Below are 19,857 nucleotides of genomic sequence, written 5' to 3'. Positions count from 1 at the left end.
CTCTTTTTGGGCATGATGAAGTATGGGCTGTAAAACCAGCTCTTCATCTCGGCTGAAGGGGCTGGCTCGATTGCATCCTTCGACAGCAACCTCCTCTCGCAAGACAGGGGTGGACAGAGGGGGCTGACACTAGTAAAATACACACTGTAAACTTGGAGGGCTGTTTTGCCAATTGAATCGCGTAGCCAACTCTAATTGTGCGTATGAGCCATCGAGAAGGGCTGGCCTGCACTATCCAGGCAGGCAGAGCTCTCGCTAATGGACTCATTGCTACAATCGTTGATGTACCAGCAGTGAGGCAGCGCGGAGTGGGTGTGCTGAACCAGGAAGCACGAGGGTCCCGCGGAAGAGCTGGAGAAGAGAGATTCACTATCACCTCGCACCCAAGCTCTGGAGGGGGCGAGGGCTCGAAGAGTGGGAGAAAGGAGACTCCTCCCAGCGCCTGTGAGCCACTGCTGCAATACACAGAACCTGCGAGCTGGAAGGCATAGCGTCCCTGACTGGCAGAGTTCAGGCTGTCACATTTGGGGAAGTGAAAAAGTGCTTTTCATTGATGTTTGCGTGGCACTGAAAAGTGCCGTTGGAAATAGGGCCGGCCCTCCAGCGGCGAAAGAGCAAATTCCCTCTTCTCTGGATGACCTGTCTCAGGGACGCTTCGCAGTCCGTTTCCTGGACTTAAATGCCTGCTTCCGAGGTGCTCAACACGCTCGCTTCACCGGAGGTGCAGTCGGGGGCAGGGCAGCTCTCGTAGGTAGGTACCCTCGGCAAGGAGCAGCAGATGTGGATGGCTCGGAGGGCGGAGTTCACTTACGGTCCCGCCGATAGATGACATTACCCATCGCATCAGACTGCTCTCTCACCGCCTTGAATTCCTGGGTGAATTCACCCACGATGTCGACGAACAGGCCAGTCTGGGATATGGGGGAGTCAAGAAAGCGGACTTTGTTGACTTTGCGCATATCAGCCAGGTTTAGCCAAAGGTGATGCTCCTGGACCATTAATCTGGAAATCGTCCTCCCCAACCCACTCGCAGTCGACTTAGTGGTCCGAAGAGCATAGTCAGTTGCAGTGCAGAGTTCAAGCAAGCTTGGGTTGGACCCACCCTCGTGCAGCTGGGCCAGCGCTTGTGCTTTGTAGCGCTGGTAGGTGGCCATAGCATGGAAGGTGGAAGCAGTCTGGCCTGCAGCCTTGTAAGCTCCATCTCCGAGGAAGGCAGATAACCTAAAGACTTTGGATGGGAGACGAGGCGGACCCGCCAAAAAGAGGCGCCACACGGACAAAGATTGACGGCAATGGTGCACTCGACCTGAGGAACCACCTCATACCCCCTGGCTGCTCCACCATCAAGAGTGGTGAGGGCTGAGGGACACGCAGCATGGGCAGAAAAATGTGCCCTCTAGGACTGTGTGATCGTACTGTGCACCTCCAGGAAGAAGGGAACAAGAGGCTTTGAAGGCTTGGCCCTCTTGTCTTCTACATAGCATCCATCTAGTCAGTCTGGGGGTGAAGCTGGGGGATAAACCATCTCCAACTCCACGGCTGAAGCAGCCCGGGAAAGCACAGCTAACATGTACGTTTCAGGATACGTTTTGACAGCTGTTATGTCCCTTTATGCTCACCTGTTTGGAGGGGGTGAGCGGGTCTGGATCCTCTTCGGACAATGAAAGCCCACCCTACGATGCAGCAGAGGACGTCTGGTCCCCGGTGTCATTGAGAATAAGGGCTACCATCTGGTTAGACGGATCGCTTTCTCCGCTCGATGGTTGGATGGAGTGCTTGGAGGAGCGGGAGGTCCGCGGACCCGCAGGCAACGGATAATCTCCCACTGGAACCCTCAGACCTGCCTGAGTGCCCGCTGCAGTGCAGGGAAAAGCTGGGGTGGCTTGCTCTTTTGCAAGTGCTAGCTGCCATCTTGATTGAGCAACAGACATGGCATCGCAATGACGACATGAACTGCCCGTGAGCACCGCATTAACATGCTGGACACCCAGACATGCGACGCAGTGCTCGTGCCCATCGTCCGGGGACAGGAAACCACCACATCCATGTTGCTCTTTTAGTGAAATTTGCAACTTTATACACACCACTCTGGAGGACCGGACCCAAAGAACACCAGGGAGAAGCCCAGCTCAACCGTCTGAAGGCTGTAGAAGTCTCTGAAGTGAAAAGGATGCCTCATCTTGCTTTCGCTGTGCTTTTATGCTAAATTGATTGCAACAAGCATCAGGTGTGCAAGCTGACGCTGCCAATCCATTTGGCATTTCATTGGCCCGTTTACATACTCTTTCAGATGATTGGCTTTCTGGATGAAATCCCCATACGTGGATTAATAATCCACAATACCACTGAAGTTCCCCATTCGAAGGGCAACTAAGCATTATGGTCACTTAGTTGTGTATGCAGTTGCTGTTTTAACCACTGAGTGCAACTTCATCTAAAACACCTTTATATTATAATAAGAATGACTCAATAAAGATTATTAAAACACAAGATTGATCATTAAGTCTGTCCTGTGATATTTCACTAGACATTATAAAGCCCACCTCTCCCGCCCAATAATATTTTAAATATTTGTAAAACTAAATTATAATAAGCGCATTGTAGCTTATATCACTTATATTAACAAAATATACATTTATGTGCATGTTTACATCTCTATTAATAATAGTTATTTATCTTATTATAATATATTACTGTATTTATTTGCTATTTATTTCTTTATAACGGTTATATATTAAATTAATTTTATTTTTGTTTATGGTTTTTCACAGAAATATATGAACTGAATAGTGCTGTCAAACTATTAGTGTATCCAAAACGAAAGTTCATATTTGTGAAATATGTGTGTGTGTACTGTGTATTTCTGTGTATCTAGTTGAAGTTAGTTATTAGCCCTCCAGTATTATTAGCGCTTCTGTATGTTTTTGTCGTTAATTTCTGTTTAACGGAGAGCAGATTTTTTAACACATTTATAAACATAATTGTTTTGATAACTCATTTCTAATAACTGATTTCTTTTATTTTGTCATGATGACAATAAATAATATTTTACTAGATAATGTTCAAGACACTATACAGCTTAAAGTGAGATTTAAAGGCCTAATTAGGTTAATTAGGGAAGTCGTTGTATAATGATTGTTTTTTCTGTAGACAATCGAAAAAACATATATTGCTTGAGGGAGCTAAAAACATTGACCTTAAAATGGTTTTAAAAAGATGTAAAAACTGCTTTTATTCCAGCTGAAATAAAACCTATAAGACTTTCCAGAGAAGAAAAAATATTATAGGAAATACTGTGAAAATTTTCTAGTTTTATTAATCATAATTTGCTAAATATTTGAAAAAGGACAAAAAACAATTCACAGGAGGGTGAATAATTCTGACTTCATCTGTGTGTGTGTATATGTGTGTGTACTGTATACGCTAATGTATTATCAAACACAAACTGTTATCTGGAATGCTATTAATAGTAATTAATGGTTTGACAGCTCTAGTACTGAACAAATATAGTGTTATTTTAACTAGTACCAGTGTGGAACATCATTTGATAAGCTTACTTTTGACATTTACTTTTAAACAATACAAACATATATGTATAAAAAATATAGTAACACCACAATATTTGATGTATTTCGTGTCAAAAAGAAACATAAAACTCTCACCTGTGAGAGGCACACTCAGAATGTCTGAATAAAAGTACACTAGACATTATAAAGCCCACCTCTCCCACCCAATTGCCTTCATTAATTTTTTTTTGTTTTATTCAATTTTAATACACATTAAATAGTTTATAATATAATATAATATAATATAATATAATATAATATAATATAATATAATATAATATAATATAATATAATATAATATAATATAATATAATATAAAATAATATAATATAATAAAATATATAATATAATACATATTGTTCATAATAATAAATGATCATATTAATGTGGATAACAATTATGATTATAATGTTAAGAAAATTACATTTATATAAATTATTACCTCAAAAACTTCACCTCCTGTCCAATAACATTCAAAGATCCTTTATATATCCCTTCGTCATTTGTGTATTAATAATAAAATATCATTTATATATTTATTATAATATATATTAAACTCAATAATGTATTTATGTATTATACTGCAGGTTAACTGTTTATAAGATCATTTGTGTTTTACCGTGTTGTTTTATTTATTAATATTTTATTTCCATTTATTCATATTCCTTTGGCTTTGTCCCTTTATTTATCAAAGGGTCGCCACAGTGGAATGAACCGCTACCTTATCCAGCATGTGTTTTACACAGCGGATGCCCTTCCAGCTGCAACCCAGTACTGGGAAACAATATTTAAGATTATTAATAATAATAATAAATAGTAATATTTGTAAGATCATTTGTGTATTACTTTAATTTTATTCTTAATAAATGATGCCTGTAAAAAGTACACTAGACATTATAAAGCCCACCTCTCCCACCCAATTGCCTTTATTAAACATTTCTTTATGTTTTAAGCAATTGTAATACATCTAAAAATTGTTTTTTAAAATGTTTATTACATGTTGTTCATAAAAATATGAAATTATCATATCAATGTATTTGGATAATAACCATTTATTATAATATTAAGAATTGACATTTTATTTTTATTTTTTTATTATTATTTTATAACCTCACCTCCTGTCCAATAGCTTTTTGTATTAGTATTGTTTTATATTATTAATGAATAATAAATAGTAATGTTTATAAGCTCATTTGTTTAACTTTATTTTTTTATATTATTAACATTACACGTTATTAATAATAAATAGTAATAAGTTCATTTGTTTTAATTTATTTTATACATTTGTAATATTTTATATTAATAATTAATAATAAATAGTAATATTTATAAGCTCATTTGTGTTTTAGTTTTATTTGTAATAAATGATGCCTGAATAAAAGCACACTAGACATTATAAAGCCCACCTCTCCCACCCAATTGCCTTTATTAAATTTGTCATTATGTTTTAGGCAATTGTAATACATCTCAAAATAGTTTATGATAATGTTTATTACATGTTGTTCATAATAATATTAAATGATCATATTAATGTATTCGGATAATAATCATTTTTTATAATATTAAGTATTGACATTTAATTTTTCTCTATTATTATTTTTTTTTAACCTCACCTCCTGTCCAATAGCTTTTTGATTATTATTATAGCACAGTTAAAGCAAGATGAGGCATCCTTTTTAAGCTGAAGAGACTGATACCTACAGCTAAGGAACAATCATTATGGCGATGCAATTTAGCATTTCCTTTCCCCTCCTTGGGGAACGAGGGTTACTTTAGTAACCAGAGCTTCCCCTTCGGATCGTATTATAACAAAATATAAAATATTAAAATATATTAGAATACAATATAATACATATTGTTTATAATATTAAATGATCTCATTAATGTATGTGGATAATATCTATGATTATAATATTAAGTAAAAGACATTTATATAACTTTTTAACCTAAAAAAAAAAAAAAAAACTCACCTCCAGTCCATTAACATTTAATAAATATCCTTTATATATCTCTTTTTCTTTTATGAATTTATAACAAAATGTAATTTATATATTTATTACAATATTTTTAAAATTCAATAATATATGTATGTATTATACAGCAGGTTAACGGTTTATGAGCTCATTTTTGTTTTGCTGTATTTTTTTTATTAATAGTATTTTATTTTCATTCAATAATTTTCCTTTGGCTTAGTCCTTTTATTTATCAGGGGTCGTCACAGCAGATTAAACCGCAAACTTATCCAGCATATGTTTTACACAGCTGATGCCCTTCCAGCTGCAATTCAGAACTGGGAAACAAATTGTTATAATATTAACTAATAATAAATAGTAATATTTATAAGCTCATTTGTGTTTTTATTTTTAATAAATGATGCCTGAATAAAAGTACACTAGACATTATAAAGCCCACCTCTCCCACCCAATTGCCTTTATTAAACATTTCTTTATGTTTTAGGCAATTGTAATACATTTCAAAATTGTTTATGATAATGTTTATTACATGCTGTTCATAATAATATTAAATTATCATATTAATGTATTTGGATAATAATTATTACTTATTATATAATCATTACTTATTATAATATATATATATATATATATATATATATATATATATATATATATATATATATATATATATATATATATATATATATATATATATATATATATATATATATAATAAGTAATGACTTTAATTTTTCATGTTTTCTTTATTATTTTTTAACCTCACCTCACCCTAACCTCACTGTCCAATAACATTTAATAAAGATCCTTTATATATCTCATTGTGTTTTATGTATTTATAATAAAATATTTAATATACATATCATGATATATATTAAATACAATAATATATGTATGTATTATATTGCAGGTTAACTGTTTATGAGCTCATTTTTGTTTTACTTTATTTTGATACTTAATTTTTTTGTATTTTATATTATTAATTATTAATAAAAAGTAATAGTTATAGGATCATTTCTGTTTTACGTTAATTTTATTGTTTTTAATGTTGTATATTATGAATTTATTTATTTATTAAGGATGTAAAAATACAAATAGGAACTAAGCATTATGGTCACTTAGTTGTGTATGCAGTTGCTGGTTTAAGCACTATGTGTGCTACTTCATCTAAAACACCTTTATATTATAATAAGAATGACTCAATATAGATTATTAGAACACAAGATTGATCATTTAGTCTGTGTTGTGATATTTCACTAGACATTATAAAGCCCACCTCTCCCGCCCAATAATATTTTAAATATTTGTAAAACTAAATAATAATAATATTAATATAAACATATAATACTATTAATAATATTATATATTAATAATAATAATAATAGCAAATTGTAGCTTATAATACTCATTATTAACAATAATATGAAACATTTATGAGCATGATTACATCTCTTTTAATAATAGTTATTTATCTAATTATAATATATTACTGTATTTATTTGCTATTTATGTCTTTATAATGGTTTTAAATTAAATCAATTATATTTTTGTTTATGGTTTTACACAGAAATGTATGAACTGAATAGTGCTGTCAAACCATTAGTTTATCCAAAACTAAAGTTCATATTTGTGAAATATGTGTGTGTACTGTGTATTTCTGTGTATCTAGTTGAAGTCAGTTATTAGCCCTCCTGAATTATTGCGCTTTTGTGTATTTGTTATTAATTTCTGTTTAACGGAGAGCGGAGATTTCTGTTTTTTATCACATTTATAAGCATATTAATTTTGATAACTCATTTCTAATAACTGATTTCTTTTATTTTGTCATGATGACAGTAAAAAATATTTGACTAGATTTTGTTCAAGATACTATCCAGCTTAAAGTGACATTTAAAGGCCTAATTAGGTTAATTAGGGAAGTCATTGTATAAAGATGGTTTGTTCTGTAGACAATCGAAAAAACATATATATTTATTTTATATTTTTAAATACATTTCTTAACTAAACATCATTTGCGACATATTTAAAGAAAAAAAAGTACAGGAAGGTGAATAATTCTGACTTCAACTGTGTGTGTGTGTGTGTGTGTGTGTGTGTGTGTGTGTGTGTGTGTGTGTGTGTGTACAGTATACGCTAATATATTATCAAATACAAACTGTTATCTTGGATTCTATTAATAGTGATTAATGGTTTGACAGCTCTAGTACTGAACAAATATAGTGTCATTTTAACTAGTACCTGTGTGGAACATTATTTGATAAGCTTACTTTTTACATTTACTTTTAAACAACACAAACATATATGTATAAAAAATATAGTAACACCACAATATTTGATGTATTTTGTGTCATAAAGACACATAAAATAGTTAAATATACATCACAAATGACACAAAATGCTGTAACAGTACATTGACACACTACACTTTTGCAAAAGCACATTGTCTGATTAACCTGTTTAAAAGCAAAGCAAGAAACCTTTAAAGGGCCATGAAACTAAAGAATTGTGGTTGAGATTTTAACAGTTATTTGAAGTCAAGTTCACTTATTAGTGTGACGCACACTTCATAGATGCACAATGTGTTTTAGAGATATGGAGTGACTGTGAGAAAGTGTCTGGTGCAAAAGTGCAAACACTGGTGCAAGTGTCGGATAAAGAGTCAGAGATGAAAGAGTGTGTTTTCTACAGGTGGTTTGTTCCACCTACTCACCTGTGAGACACTCAGAATGTCTGAATAAAAGTACACTAGACATTATAAAGCCCACCTCTCCCACCCAATTGCCTTTATTAAACATTTCTTTATGTTGTAGGCAATTGTAATAGACAATAAATTGTTTATTACACTTATAATTACATATTATATGTTACATATTGTTTATTATAATATTAAATGATCATATTAATGTATTTGGTAATAATTATTTATTATAATATTAAGTTATGACATTTAAATATATTTTTCTTTTTTTTTTCTTTTTTTTAACCTTGCCTCCTGTCCAATAACATTTAATAAAGATCCTTATATCGTTTGTGTATTTGTTTAATATACTTATATAGTAATAAATATTTATAAAAATGTATTTATTTATTTTTATACTGCAGGTTAAATGTGTTTATATATAGTTAACTTTAACTGTTAAACGCTTGCTACTAAATTGGTTAAAGTTATTAGTAACTAATAAAGTTTTGGTAACTAATAACTTTTCTAAATTTGATTGTAAAGCAATAATGTGCACCTTTTGTCATTATCAGCTAAACTTGAATTCAATTATTTGACATAAACTTGAATTAAATCAAACTGAATTATTATTACATACAGTATATAATGAGAATAAAACAATAATATATGAAAACCTTTATATACTGTATAATAATCATTTATAATTAATATATATATTTATTGCATGAATTCCTTATATTCTTATATCTATTTAATATTTTAATTAGACATTACTTTATCATGTACACTTTGAATAAATGACAGAAACAGTTATTTTGATTTAATTTGCTTTGTATTGAACAAATTCAGTGTTGTACATGTAGAACTTGGAGCTGTGATGCTTTTAGCTGTGTCGTTGTCTCGCCTCATCAGTAATATAATAAAGTAGGGAGCTTTCATGACCCTTTAAGAGGCGCGTCAATGGAGCGAAGACTATGGAGTAAATTTAGTGCCAAAAAATCCAGTATTTTGCAAAGAATCACTCAACTTGCTTGCGAAAACCCAGTAGCGTATTGTAAAGGTAGAATAGTAAACATGCTTCACATATCCATTACCACATTTCACAGACACAGTCCACCCTACTGGATTTCGGCCCTCGAACAAAAACCAGATCTACTGCATACAGCTGCGACCTGTCTGTTGCAGATGCGAGACAGTGGCCCTCTTCTGAGATTCTCTTCACCCGATTCCCTCCAGACACATCCAGGTGGATTCCTCACTGGCGCATTCAGACAGATTTCTCGCGAGTGCGGATGCGCCACTTTCCTCCTTCAGGACAGCGGATGACGCTATGGGTCAGTTTACGTCATTCTCCAAGAGGAAGCCTGAAACCTGGGCTTAAACTTCAGCATTTTTAATTAAATAAAACATCTAATAATAATAATAATACTAATACTAATAAACTATAATAATATAATAATAAACACAATAATAATAATAATAAATAAACACAATAATAATAATAATAATAATAATAATAATAATAATAATAATAATAATAATAATATAATAAACACAATGATGATAATAATAATAATAATAATAATAAATAAAGACAATAATAATAATAATAATAATAATAATATGATAAACACTATAATAATAATAATAATAATAATAAACACATCAATAATAATAATAATAATAATAATAATAATAATAACAAATAAACACATCAATAATAATAATAATAATAATAATAATAAACTTTTGTTTAGGATTCAGCTAATTAATTTTAAAGTAATAAAACATTTAATTTTCAGTCTATATTTATATACACAATTATTAGTTTAGCATTTTTTTTTTAAAAATTAATAATTCTAAGATAATAATTAATAGATATGTTGAAACTAGGGAATATGAAATGAATATTATATTACTTAAAACACTACAGCAAACAGGTGAGTTTCTGCCTTTTCACCAGTTTATTGAAACATTATTACACTTAAAAGCGCCAGCTAATACATTTTTCATTATGATAAAACATTTGATTTAATAAGCTAATTCTTATTTTTTACTTCATATTTTTATGCATAATTAGTAGCTAAAGGTTAGGTTGATTTTTTGTATTATTTAAATAATTATATTAATCATATATTAATCATCTTGGGAATATTATATTAAGATTATGTTACGCCAAACAGGTTATTGCAACATTTTAACACATTTTATCAGCCCTCCACGACGAGTTTAATCGGGAAATCAAACATTTACATCTAACCACAAACACATTAAGTAATTAGTTATACTGTCCTACATTAGTGATTATGTTTAAAGCGAAGAACATATGTCATATCTATCTACATTATAATATTTCATTTAATAGAATAGCGGGGTTAATTTTTCGCAATAATGTAGAATATATAGAAATAATGATAATGTTACAGCCTCGTAACTGCTAATTTTATACTAACCGTTTACATTAACGTCAAAATGATCGATATATTATGTTAAGTAGATACAGTAAGACAGAAACTCATCTGTTCACCGATCATTTTATTTTAGTCAGCTGTAGTTTAGGCATGGGTTTCAGGCTTCCTCTAGGAGAGTAACGTAGACTGACCCATAGCGCCATCTACTGTCTCGTTGAAAGAAATGGCGCAACCGCATTTGCAAGAAAATCCGCCTGAATGCACTAGTGGGAGTATCCACCCGATTGCATCTGAGGAAATCGGGTAGAGAGTCTCAGAGGAGAGCAACCGCCTCAAACTCGTAATGGACGGGTATACAGCTGTATTTTTCTGTGAAATGTGATTGTATTCGTGAAGCACCACTGAGTTTTGCTTTGTTAGCGAGTCGAGTGAGTCTTCGCAAAATGCTGGATTTGTTTGTAAAATATTGGCACAAAATTCACTCCATACCTGTCGGCCCCATGAGTTGCATCGAAGAACAGTAGCTTTCAGCGCTGAAGATAAAAAGATGATACTTATCCAGCGATACTTATCCTACTTTGATTCCCTTCGGTGTTTCCCTCTCGTTCTCATGTAGTGGCCTGATCTTCCCCTGCTGTGCAGCATTTCTGGGTACAGAGCAAACAGGGTGAACATTTACAACAATCAAGCATAGTGTTAGTTCAGACAGGTGAAGACTAGAAACGATACAGCTGTGAATATACATTAACGATAATTATTTATATTTGTAGAACAATATGATTACTGTACAAAAATAATTACATTACTGTGAGGGTAGGTGTTAATAAAATACAATTAATGGGTAATTTAAGAAGTGATTTAAATAATTCTAGTTTATTTCCAGCTGCAGCTGTATCCCTGAACAACAACCGTTCAGACGGGATACGTCTACACCCTGTAATAACTGAAGAGCGGGCAGGGTGAGGGGATGCATGAGGAAGTGGACATTTTTTGCCATAAAAATACTACCAATTGCATGAGTCTGATGCTGAATGTGTGAGAGTTGGCAGCCCTGGTTCAAAGTATTCAAGTTTACATGTTAATCAGCCTCTTGTTTCTGACATTTGCATTAACTCATAACTAACCATATAAAATATAGATAATCATAATTAGTTGGTTTGCATGATTTTGGGTTCTCTTCGTTTACCCCATGGGTCGGGTGCAAATCACACAGGGGACTGACCCATACCTGCCAACACTCCTTTTCCAGGGAGTCTCACGTTTTTTCAGACCCGCCACGTAATTTCTCCAGGAAAACTCCTGTAATTCCCTCATCCAGATACCCTTACACCCTTCAGAGACAAATCTTGGCAGGTGTGGACTAATTCCCTTATTTTGATGCTTGATACACCCTGAAGGAAGTCAACACGAGATGTAATGAATGGTCAGCCCCTTAAATAGTGAGAAATAGTTTGCTTTGATCTGTATCTTAAATAAAATGAATAATTAAAATAACAACAAACCAAAACTTGTCGATCCCACCAGATAATTGGGTGTAGAGGGAACTATGAAACTGTGGTGATATTTTACCTCTTTGGCAAGCTGCTACATTTGGTGACCTGAAAAGAAAATACAGAAATTAGGTCTAATGTCTACATTACACTTGGATTTATTCTGATGTTAGAGTGAATTATGTACTTATAAAACAAACACATAAAAAAGATAAAATGTGAATATTTCTTCAAAATACCTTAAACCATGGATGATGCGGGATGTCTTCTAAACTGATCCGCTTAGATGGATCTTGTTGCAGGAGGCAGCAAATCAGATCACAACAGTCTGCAGAAAAGAGAGAAAGAGGAATTTTAAACTTGACGTCTTACAGTTGTCCTTGTATGAAGCTGTAAGCTTTAAACTTGTGAGTGATTCAGAAATATAATTGATTTTTGTTGTGATGAATGGCAAATCACCATGTGACAAGCGAGAACTGGACCAACAGCTTGAATTCATCCGCAGCAAAATCCAGGATCGTGGAAGGCGTCCACACAGCAGTACATATAACAGGATTCCCAATGACCACACAGTGGCAGGTTTCCCATGGTACCGTCTCATCATGTTAAACTCAGGAGGGGAATACTGTCTCGTCCCTGAAGAGAAGAGAGATTATGTTGAAGAGAAGAGAGATTATGCTGAAATACTACCACAGGTTTTCACTGTATACATTAGCATGTTTTGTGGTTATTACAACATGCTTTAAAGCATTAGTTTACCCAAAAAATTATTTCTGTTATTAATTCCTGCAATATTACTCCAATATCACTTGATTAGCTAATCGAAATGTTTTAAATTCCGAATCGATTCTGATTAAACACACAGCCCTAGTAATAAACAGAACTTTCAGTTTTGGTTGATCTAACCCTTACTGTCACTTGTCATTAGAATTGAAGTTCAAAACTGTTTGAAATTTGCATCATAATACACATACCACTGTAGTGATGATACGCAGAATCCTTCAGGAGGTCCCCGCACCCAAAGTCAATCAGTTTGACCCGGAGTGTTTGTGGGTTGATCAGCAGGTTCTCCAGCTTTATGTCACGGTGAAAGACTCCGCGAGCACAGCACACTTGAGCGGCCCGTATCGTCTGCCCCATGATAACCCGTGCTTTGGTTTCATTGAGGAATCCTCCAGAGCGTTTAACATAGACGCTCAGATCTTCACAGGGTGTGGAAAGTTCCAAAACCAAGATGTAGTGGCCAGGATAGTCCTCCCAGTCCAGGAGCCGAATGATCTCTGGAACCCTGGGGCTCTTATTAACCATGAGCATCAGGGCAACCTCTAATGGAACAGGTGCAAAATGTCTCGGCTAGAAGAAAGGTCATTAAGGATTGTTAGATGAAGATCCTTTCCCATATGTGGATACACTGGACAATCTTTTAATTTAGTTACATGTAAATGTTTGAAAAATATGCTTACAATATTGATGTACTGCATGGTCGCCCACTTCTTGATGAACTTTACTGCCACCTGAACAACAAAACAAATTATTTAATTGTAAACAAGATCAGAAGCACTAAGAGGAATCAAAATGGATAGTGAGATAAAACATTTTGCTCTGTGAAAAAGCAATGATACCTTTCTGCCATCGTGTATGCGGGTCCCTTTATAGACTCTTCCAAATCCTCCCTGGCCAATCATTCTCTTTAATACAAACCCCCTCAACCTTTTCTGTCCATTTCTAGCAGGGCCCTGATATATTGGCAGAGTACACTGTTTCATCGATGACAAGGCAGACACCATCTCAACAGTAATCGGTTGTAGCAGGTTCTTTTCTTGCGGTGCAGTTGTTGATTTTGCATCTGTATTGAAAAAAAAAACAAAAAACAAACAAACAATGCCCTGGATTAAAAATCTTATAAAGGAAATAATCAAATCTCACTCCACCCTTTTATCCCACAGTCAATCACATTACATCATTAGTTAGACGGCCATCTCCATTTCATTTCAATATACTGTAATTAACCACACAAGAAATATTTTCCTTCACCTTGAAAAGCATTTAAAAGCATTAATTTCATTACACAGGAAAATACCATCTCAATTATCATTATTTACTTATTCATGTCTACGTTAATGCATAAAATTCTGACAGTCCAAAACATTAAAAATACATTTTGATCTCATTATTTGCATAATTACATATTCAAAATCCATGATACACAATATTATAGCTAAACAAAAAAACATTAAGGAAACACAGAAAGGTCCAAATTTACCTTAAAATCTGTGGACATTTTTCTAATGCTAATAAATAACACATGATTACAAAAGAGACACATTCCCCAAGTCCTCTCCTCAATATTTAGGTTAATTGTTTATTTATAAAGTATATTTCTGGCCTTTCAACTGACTCCCTGGTGCTGATGGTATACTTTAATGGGAATTATTCACCCGCACTCTGTCAGAACTTCAATCATTTCTGATTCTTTAGATTTAGTCATTTAGCAGATGCTTTTGAGAGTCAAAGATTGAACTAAAGACCTGGATTAAAAACTTGATCATTGCCCTAAAATTCAACTAGATTTTTGTTTTAATATGTTTCTTATGATTCTTAGTTCAAGACACAAGACAAACCAGTTGCACATTATCATAACATGTGGCATGATGTGGCACACCTTTCCACGATGAGGCTCGCTTCAGGACCATAATGTAGTAATCGGGCTTGTCCTGCCAGTCCAGCAGCTTAAACTTCTGTGGAACTGTTGGGTCCTTTTTGGGCATGAGTAACCTGGCCACCTCTAATGGAACGGGTGCAAAATGTCCAGGCTAGAAGAAAAATCATTTTAAGGATTGTTAGATTTTCATTTCCCCAATATGGATGGATATACTGGACAAACTCTTTTATTTACATGTAAATATCTGAAAAAGATGCTTACAATGTTGATGTACTGCATGCTCCTGCGTTTTCTGGTGAATTTTACTGCCACCTGAACAACAAAACAAAACATTTCATATGATTGTAAACAAGATGAAAGACATTTCTTGGACCTGAAATGAATATTCATACCTTAAGGCCATCTCGTCTGCGTTTCCCTTCATAGACGGTGCCAAATGTTCCATGGACAACCATTCTTATTAATTCAAACCCATTCAAAATGTTTTGTCCATTTCCAGCAGGTCCAGCGGGTCTTGGATGTACTGGCACAGCAGGCTGCTTTACCGACTGAGCGGACACCATCTCAACGCTAATCGGTTGTAGCAGTTTGTCTTCTCTGTTATGGGTCCAGAGAAGTACAAAATCTATATTGCCTGTCATCCTCATGTTTCTCGCTGGCTCATCATCTGTACTGGAACTGGATACTGATGTTGCACTTTGATCGGTATCATACAGCCCAGAGCTGTTGGACTTTCCTGCAACTGTTGATATTGTTCCTGTGTTGAACAAAAAAAAAAACAACATCATGGATTAACAATCTGATAAAGGCCTAAATCAAACTTATCATCTTTATATAATGCATGTAGGTGTCGACATTTTTCGTATGATTTTGGGTTCTGTTCGTTTACCCCCATGGGTGGGGTGCGAATCACAAAAATTACAAACTGCTTTTATCCAAGTCAAAATAAAACAAATAAGACTTTCTCCAGAAGAAAAAAGATTATCAGACATACTGTGAAAATTTCTTAGCTCTGTTAAACATCATTTGGGAAATATTTAAAAAAGAAAAAAAATCAAATGGGGGTTAATAATTCTGCCATCAACTGTACATTTTAATATATGTAAATAAAAATCACCTCTTGAACAGAAATTAAAAACAAAAAGCTTCTCACCGTTGCTCTGTTGACTCAAGTTGGCTTCACGGCAAACCCGTGGTGATGGACACTCCAAGATAATGGTGTAATAATCAGGCAGATCCTGCCAGTCCAGCAGCTGAATGGTCTTTGGACCTCTGAGGCTCTTATTAACAAGGGCTAATAGACCGACTTCTAATGGTAGGGCTACAGGATGACCAGGCTAGAAAAGAAAAGAAAAAATGTTAGTCCATTTTAATCCAAATTATTAACATTTTCAGTTTAAAAAGATGGCTTTCACACTGCTTAATCATCATTCTGTACTCCTTTTTAACTAAAGGTAAAAGTACAATTTAGCATTTATTGCTCGTACTATGGAAGTCAATGGTTACAAGTATTCAGTATTCTTTCAACAAAAGAAACTCAAAAAGATTTGGAACCACCTGATGGTGAATGCATGATGGATGAACTATCCTTTTAATTTGAATAATTTTGAAAAAAATAAATCAACATTAAATTGAACTTTCTCATGCAAGTCGTCACATTTACGAAAAATGTATTCAAATATAAGTGAACTGTTAGCGTTTCCTGAAAATGATTGTGTCAGTTAATACATCGAGTTTACTTCTATCTAGGAATTCTGTCAGTATAGTCAAAGTTACATTTCTAAAGTCTTTTTCTCAGTTACAGTGCTCAGCATAATTGAGTACACCCCATTTTGAAAATGAATATTTTATGCATTTCTCAGTGAATATAGGCAATGTATTTTGGTGCATTTAAACAAAACAGATTCATTAAACACATATATTTATCAAAATAACAATTTTGTTACCAAACATATTTAGAAATTGAAAGATAATACAATAAAATTTTGTAAAACTTTGCAAAAATTACAACCCAATTTTAATAAAATTTTTAAATATTTTTTGCTTCTCTTGATTTTTCCTCTTTTTTTTTATTTGTATTTAATACTTTTCTATGACACATAAATTTGGGTGTACTAATTTTGGATTGTTATCATAAGTTATTTTGTTAGATAAGCTCCAGGTTTGACTTCAGTACTGGCTAATCTAATGTACATGCACAAATATAATATTGTCTAGCTTCCTATAAAAATATTAATTTAAAAGAGGATTGTGAAGGGTGTATTTATATAAGCTGAGCACTGTACATACAGTATATAATAAATGCATCAAAACCACAATGAAACTATTTGTTATGTGTATTATAATGTATGTGAAATTCTAAGATTCTCTTTAAATGGTTTAGATTATGACCCAGGTTATCAATGACAAGTGTGAAAAGCCATACTGTGTTGGGGGAAAAGAAGCTTTGGTTTACTTACCACTATGCATGTCACCTCCCAAAACTTTCTTACAACTTTCACTGCCACCTTGAGGTTATCGGTCATACGCCTGCCCTCGTAGATGGTGTCAGATCCTCTCCTACAGAGAATTCTTCTGACTTCATACCGCCTCAGAATATCACTGGTTGGACTGTGGTGTGCTTGAACCGAAACAGAATGGCTGGAAGAACTCTGGACATCCATTAATTCAATTGTTGGACTGGAGTAAAAAGTGGTCAGCTTTTTAAAGCTCTCCAACATTCTCCACATTTCCGGATGCTCAACAGAACTTTCTTCCTTCTTTCTTTTACTGTTCGGCCCACTATCAAAATACTCATCCTTTCTCCTTTTCCTCAGAGACACTATAACAGAACTGTCTTCCGGCTTCCTTTTTCTGTTCGGCCTCCTATCAAAATACTCTGATTTTCTCCTTTTTCTTAAAGGCTCTTCAACAAAACTCTCCTCTCTCTTTCTTGTTCTGTTCGGCCTCCAATCAAAATACATTCTCCTTTTTCTTTCTGGTCCCTCATCAAAACCCTCCTCCCTTTTCCTCTTTGTCTCTGACCCCATATCAACATCCTCTATCTTTCTAGAAGACTCTTCAAAATAAATCTCTTCCCTTTTTCTTTTACTTTTTAACCCCCCATCAAAATAGTGATCCTCTTTCCTTTTTCTGAGAGGCTCTTCACCAAAAATCTCACCCCTCTTTCTTTTTCTGGGTTGCCTCCTATTTAAACACTCTAAATATTCATATTTTCTCTTTTTTCTCTCGGGTCCCTCTTCAAATATATCCTCCATTTTCCTTTTTCTCTTAAACCCCTTAATAAAATACTCTGTCCTGCTTATCTTTGTCGGAGGCTCTTCAGCAGAACTCTCTTCCCACTTTCTTTTTCTGCTTAGCCTCCTAATAGGCAAACTAGAAAAAGACAAACTGTCTTCCCCATTCATTTTTCTCTCAGAACCCTTAAAAAGCTGTTTCATTCTCTTTCTTGGAGGCTCTTCAGCAGAAATCTCCTCCATCTTTCGTTTCCTGTTTGGCCTCCTATCTAAATAATCATATTTTCTTATTTTTCTCTCTGGTCCCTCATCAAGACCGTCCTCTATTTTCCTCTTTCTCTCACACCCCTTAAACAACTCTTTCATTCTCTTTCTTGGAGGCTCTTCAGCAGAAATCTCCTCCATCTTTCTTTTCCTGTTTGGCCTATCTAAATACTCATATTTTCTTCTTTTTCTCTCTGGTCCCTCATCAAGACCGTCCTCTATTTTCCTCTTTCTCTCACACCCCTTAAACAACTCTTTCATTCTCTTTCTTGGAGGCTCTTCAGCAGAAATCTCCTCCATCTTTCGTTTCCTGCCTGGCCTCCTATCTAAACACTCGTCCTCTCTCCTACTCTTCTCATATCCCTCACCGACACAAACGGGCTGAAACGCAGCCTCGTTCGTGCCGGGTATTGGGGGTGTACGGAAACCATACACCTGATAGCTGTGAGAACTCCGTTTTCGCTCCATAGACATGTTTTACAGCTCTACAACTGAACAAATAATGATGCGCGTGTAGAAAATTCAGAGTTAGAGAAGCACTACGTCATGTGCTGCATGTGTTCCAGACATTCTATTTCTTGCGTCATCGGAGCTGAGGTAAACCGGGCTGCGCTTGTTTTCATTCAAATAGCCTCGCACTTTGACAGCACTATATATTTATTAATAGTAGAATCTGTATATATTTTGATTACATATTATTTATATTATAATGAAATGGTCAAAAATGTTATGATAAATGGAAACAAACTAATACACAGACATCGTCAGTTTTTTTGTTGTGCATATTCGGCCATATTGTTATTTACTGCGTGCATTACTGCCATTCGGCCATATTGCGTGCATTTACTGTTTTTGCTTCATAATTTAGCTCGCACGCAAAGATGTTTCATCCAATATATTATAGAGGAATATAAATGTAATCACGGTGTCATAATTAGTTGTTATTGCTACTTTGTAAATAATGAAAAGAGGCCATTGTTTTTCATTTTTAATTTTTTTTTTCAAATTTTAAAGCGGTCTTAAGTTTTTAATTTCACTTGATATGACCATGCTCAATCCAGCTGGGGGCGCTGTTGGTACAGAAACAATAACAGGCACATATTCATTTTCGAAAATATAGGAAATGTATAAAATGAATGCATTGAGTTCTCTTTCCCAGATAAGATTTGACCATTATTTGGACCCTCCAGCACTTTATCTGGTTGGACACTAAAGATGCCGAAGAGAGAATCAGTCACAGACTTATTACAGACAATATTTATTTAACATTCTTTTAATATTCTTTTTCATGGCATGTTAAAGCTTTTAAAGTTTTCCTACCTAAATAAGACGTTTAAACCACATAAAAAGTTATATTATATTATAAGTTTTATACACACACTCACACACACACACACACACACACACACACACACACACACACACACACACACATATATATATATATATATATATATATATATATATATATATATATATATATATATATTTATATATATATAAGCGAGTCAGTGAATTATAATTAATATCAGTGAATGTCAGTGAATTTAAAAAAATAATAATAATGAACACATT

At 34.0% G+C, this 19,857-nt stretch overlaps 2 protein-coding genes across 4 annotated transcripts in view; both read right to left on the bottom strand.

Annotated features, from left to right (window-relative positions):
- Positions 1–19,857, bottom strand: part of pla2r1 (phospholipase A2 receptor 1) — an 868,273-nt gene that overhangs the window by 9,302 nt on the left and 839,114 nt on the right. The window lies entirely within an intron of this gene.
- Positions 9,042–18,901, bottom strand: pimr93 (Pim proto-oncogene, serine/threonine kinase, related 93). 3 transcript variants are annotated; one of them, XR_015502385.1, is made up of 13 exons: positions 17,242–18,901; positions 15,936–16,119; positions 15,175–15,539; positions 15,044–15,094; positions 14,783–14,933; positions 13,743–13,966; positions 13,584–13,634; positions 13,095–13,473; positions 12,580–12,756; positions 12,360–12,448; positions 12,200–12,228; positions 10,822–11,277; positions 9,042–9,547 (listed from the first exon to the last, which is right to left on the bottom strand). XR_015502385.1 is itself a non-coding variant. In XM_087273359.1 (13 exons), the coding sequence occupies exons 1-13, from the start codon at positions 18,754–18,756 to the stop codon at positions 11,199–11,201; spliced, it is 3,135 nt and encodes a 1,044-aa protein (XP_087129485.1). In that variant the 5' UTR covers positions 18,757–18,901; the 3' UTR covers positions 10,740–11,198. The 3 variants fall into 3 exon arrangements, 2 of the variants coding, with proteins under 2 accessions (XP_087129485.1, XP_087129483.1); XM_087273359.1 differs by lacking the exon at positions 9,042–9,547 and having other exon boundaries at positions 10,740–11,277; positions 17,242–18,283; positions 18,443–18,901; XM_087273357.1 differs by lacking the exon at positions 9,042–9,547 and having other exon boundaries at positions 10,740–11,277.

The sequence above is a fragment of the Danio rerio genome, chromosome 11 (assembly GCF_052040795.2).
Source record: "Danio rerio strain M-AB ecotype USA chromosome 11, GRCz13ab, whole genome shotgun sequence".
NCBI lineage: Eukaryota > Metazoa > Chordata > Actinopteri > Cypriniformes > Danionidae > Danio > Danio rerio.
The sequence above is the reverse complement of the archived record's forward strand: the minus strand, read 5'-3'. Positions and strand labels throughout refer to the sequence as shown.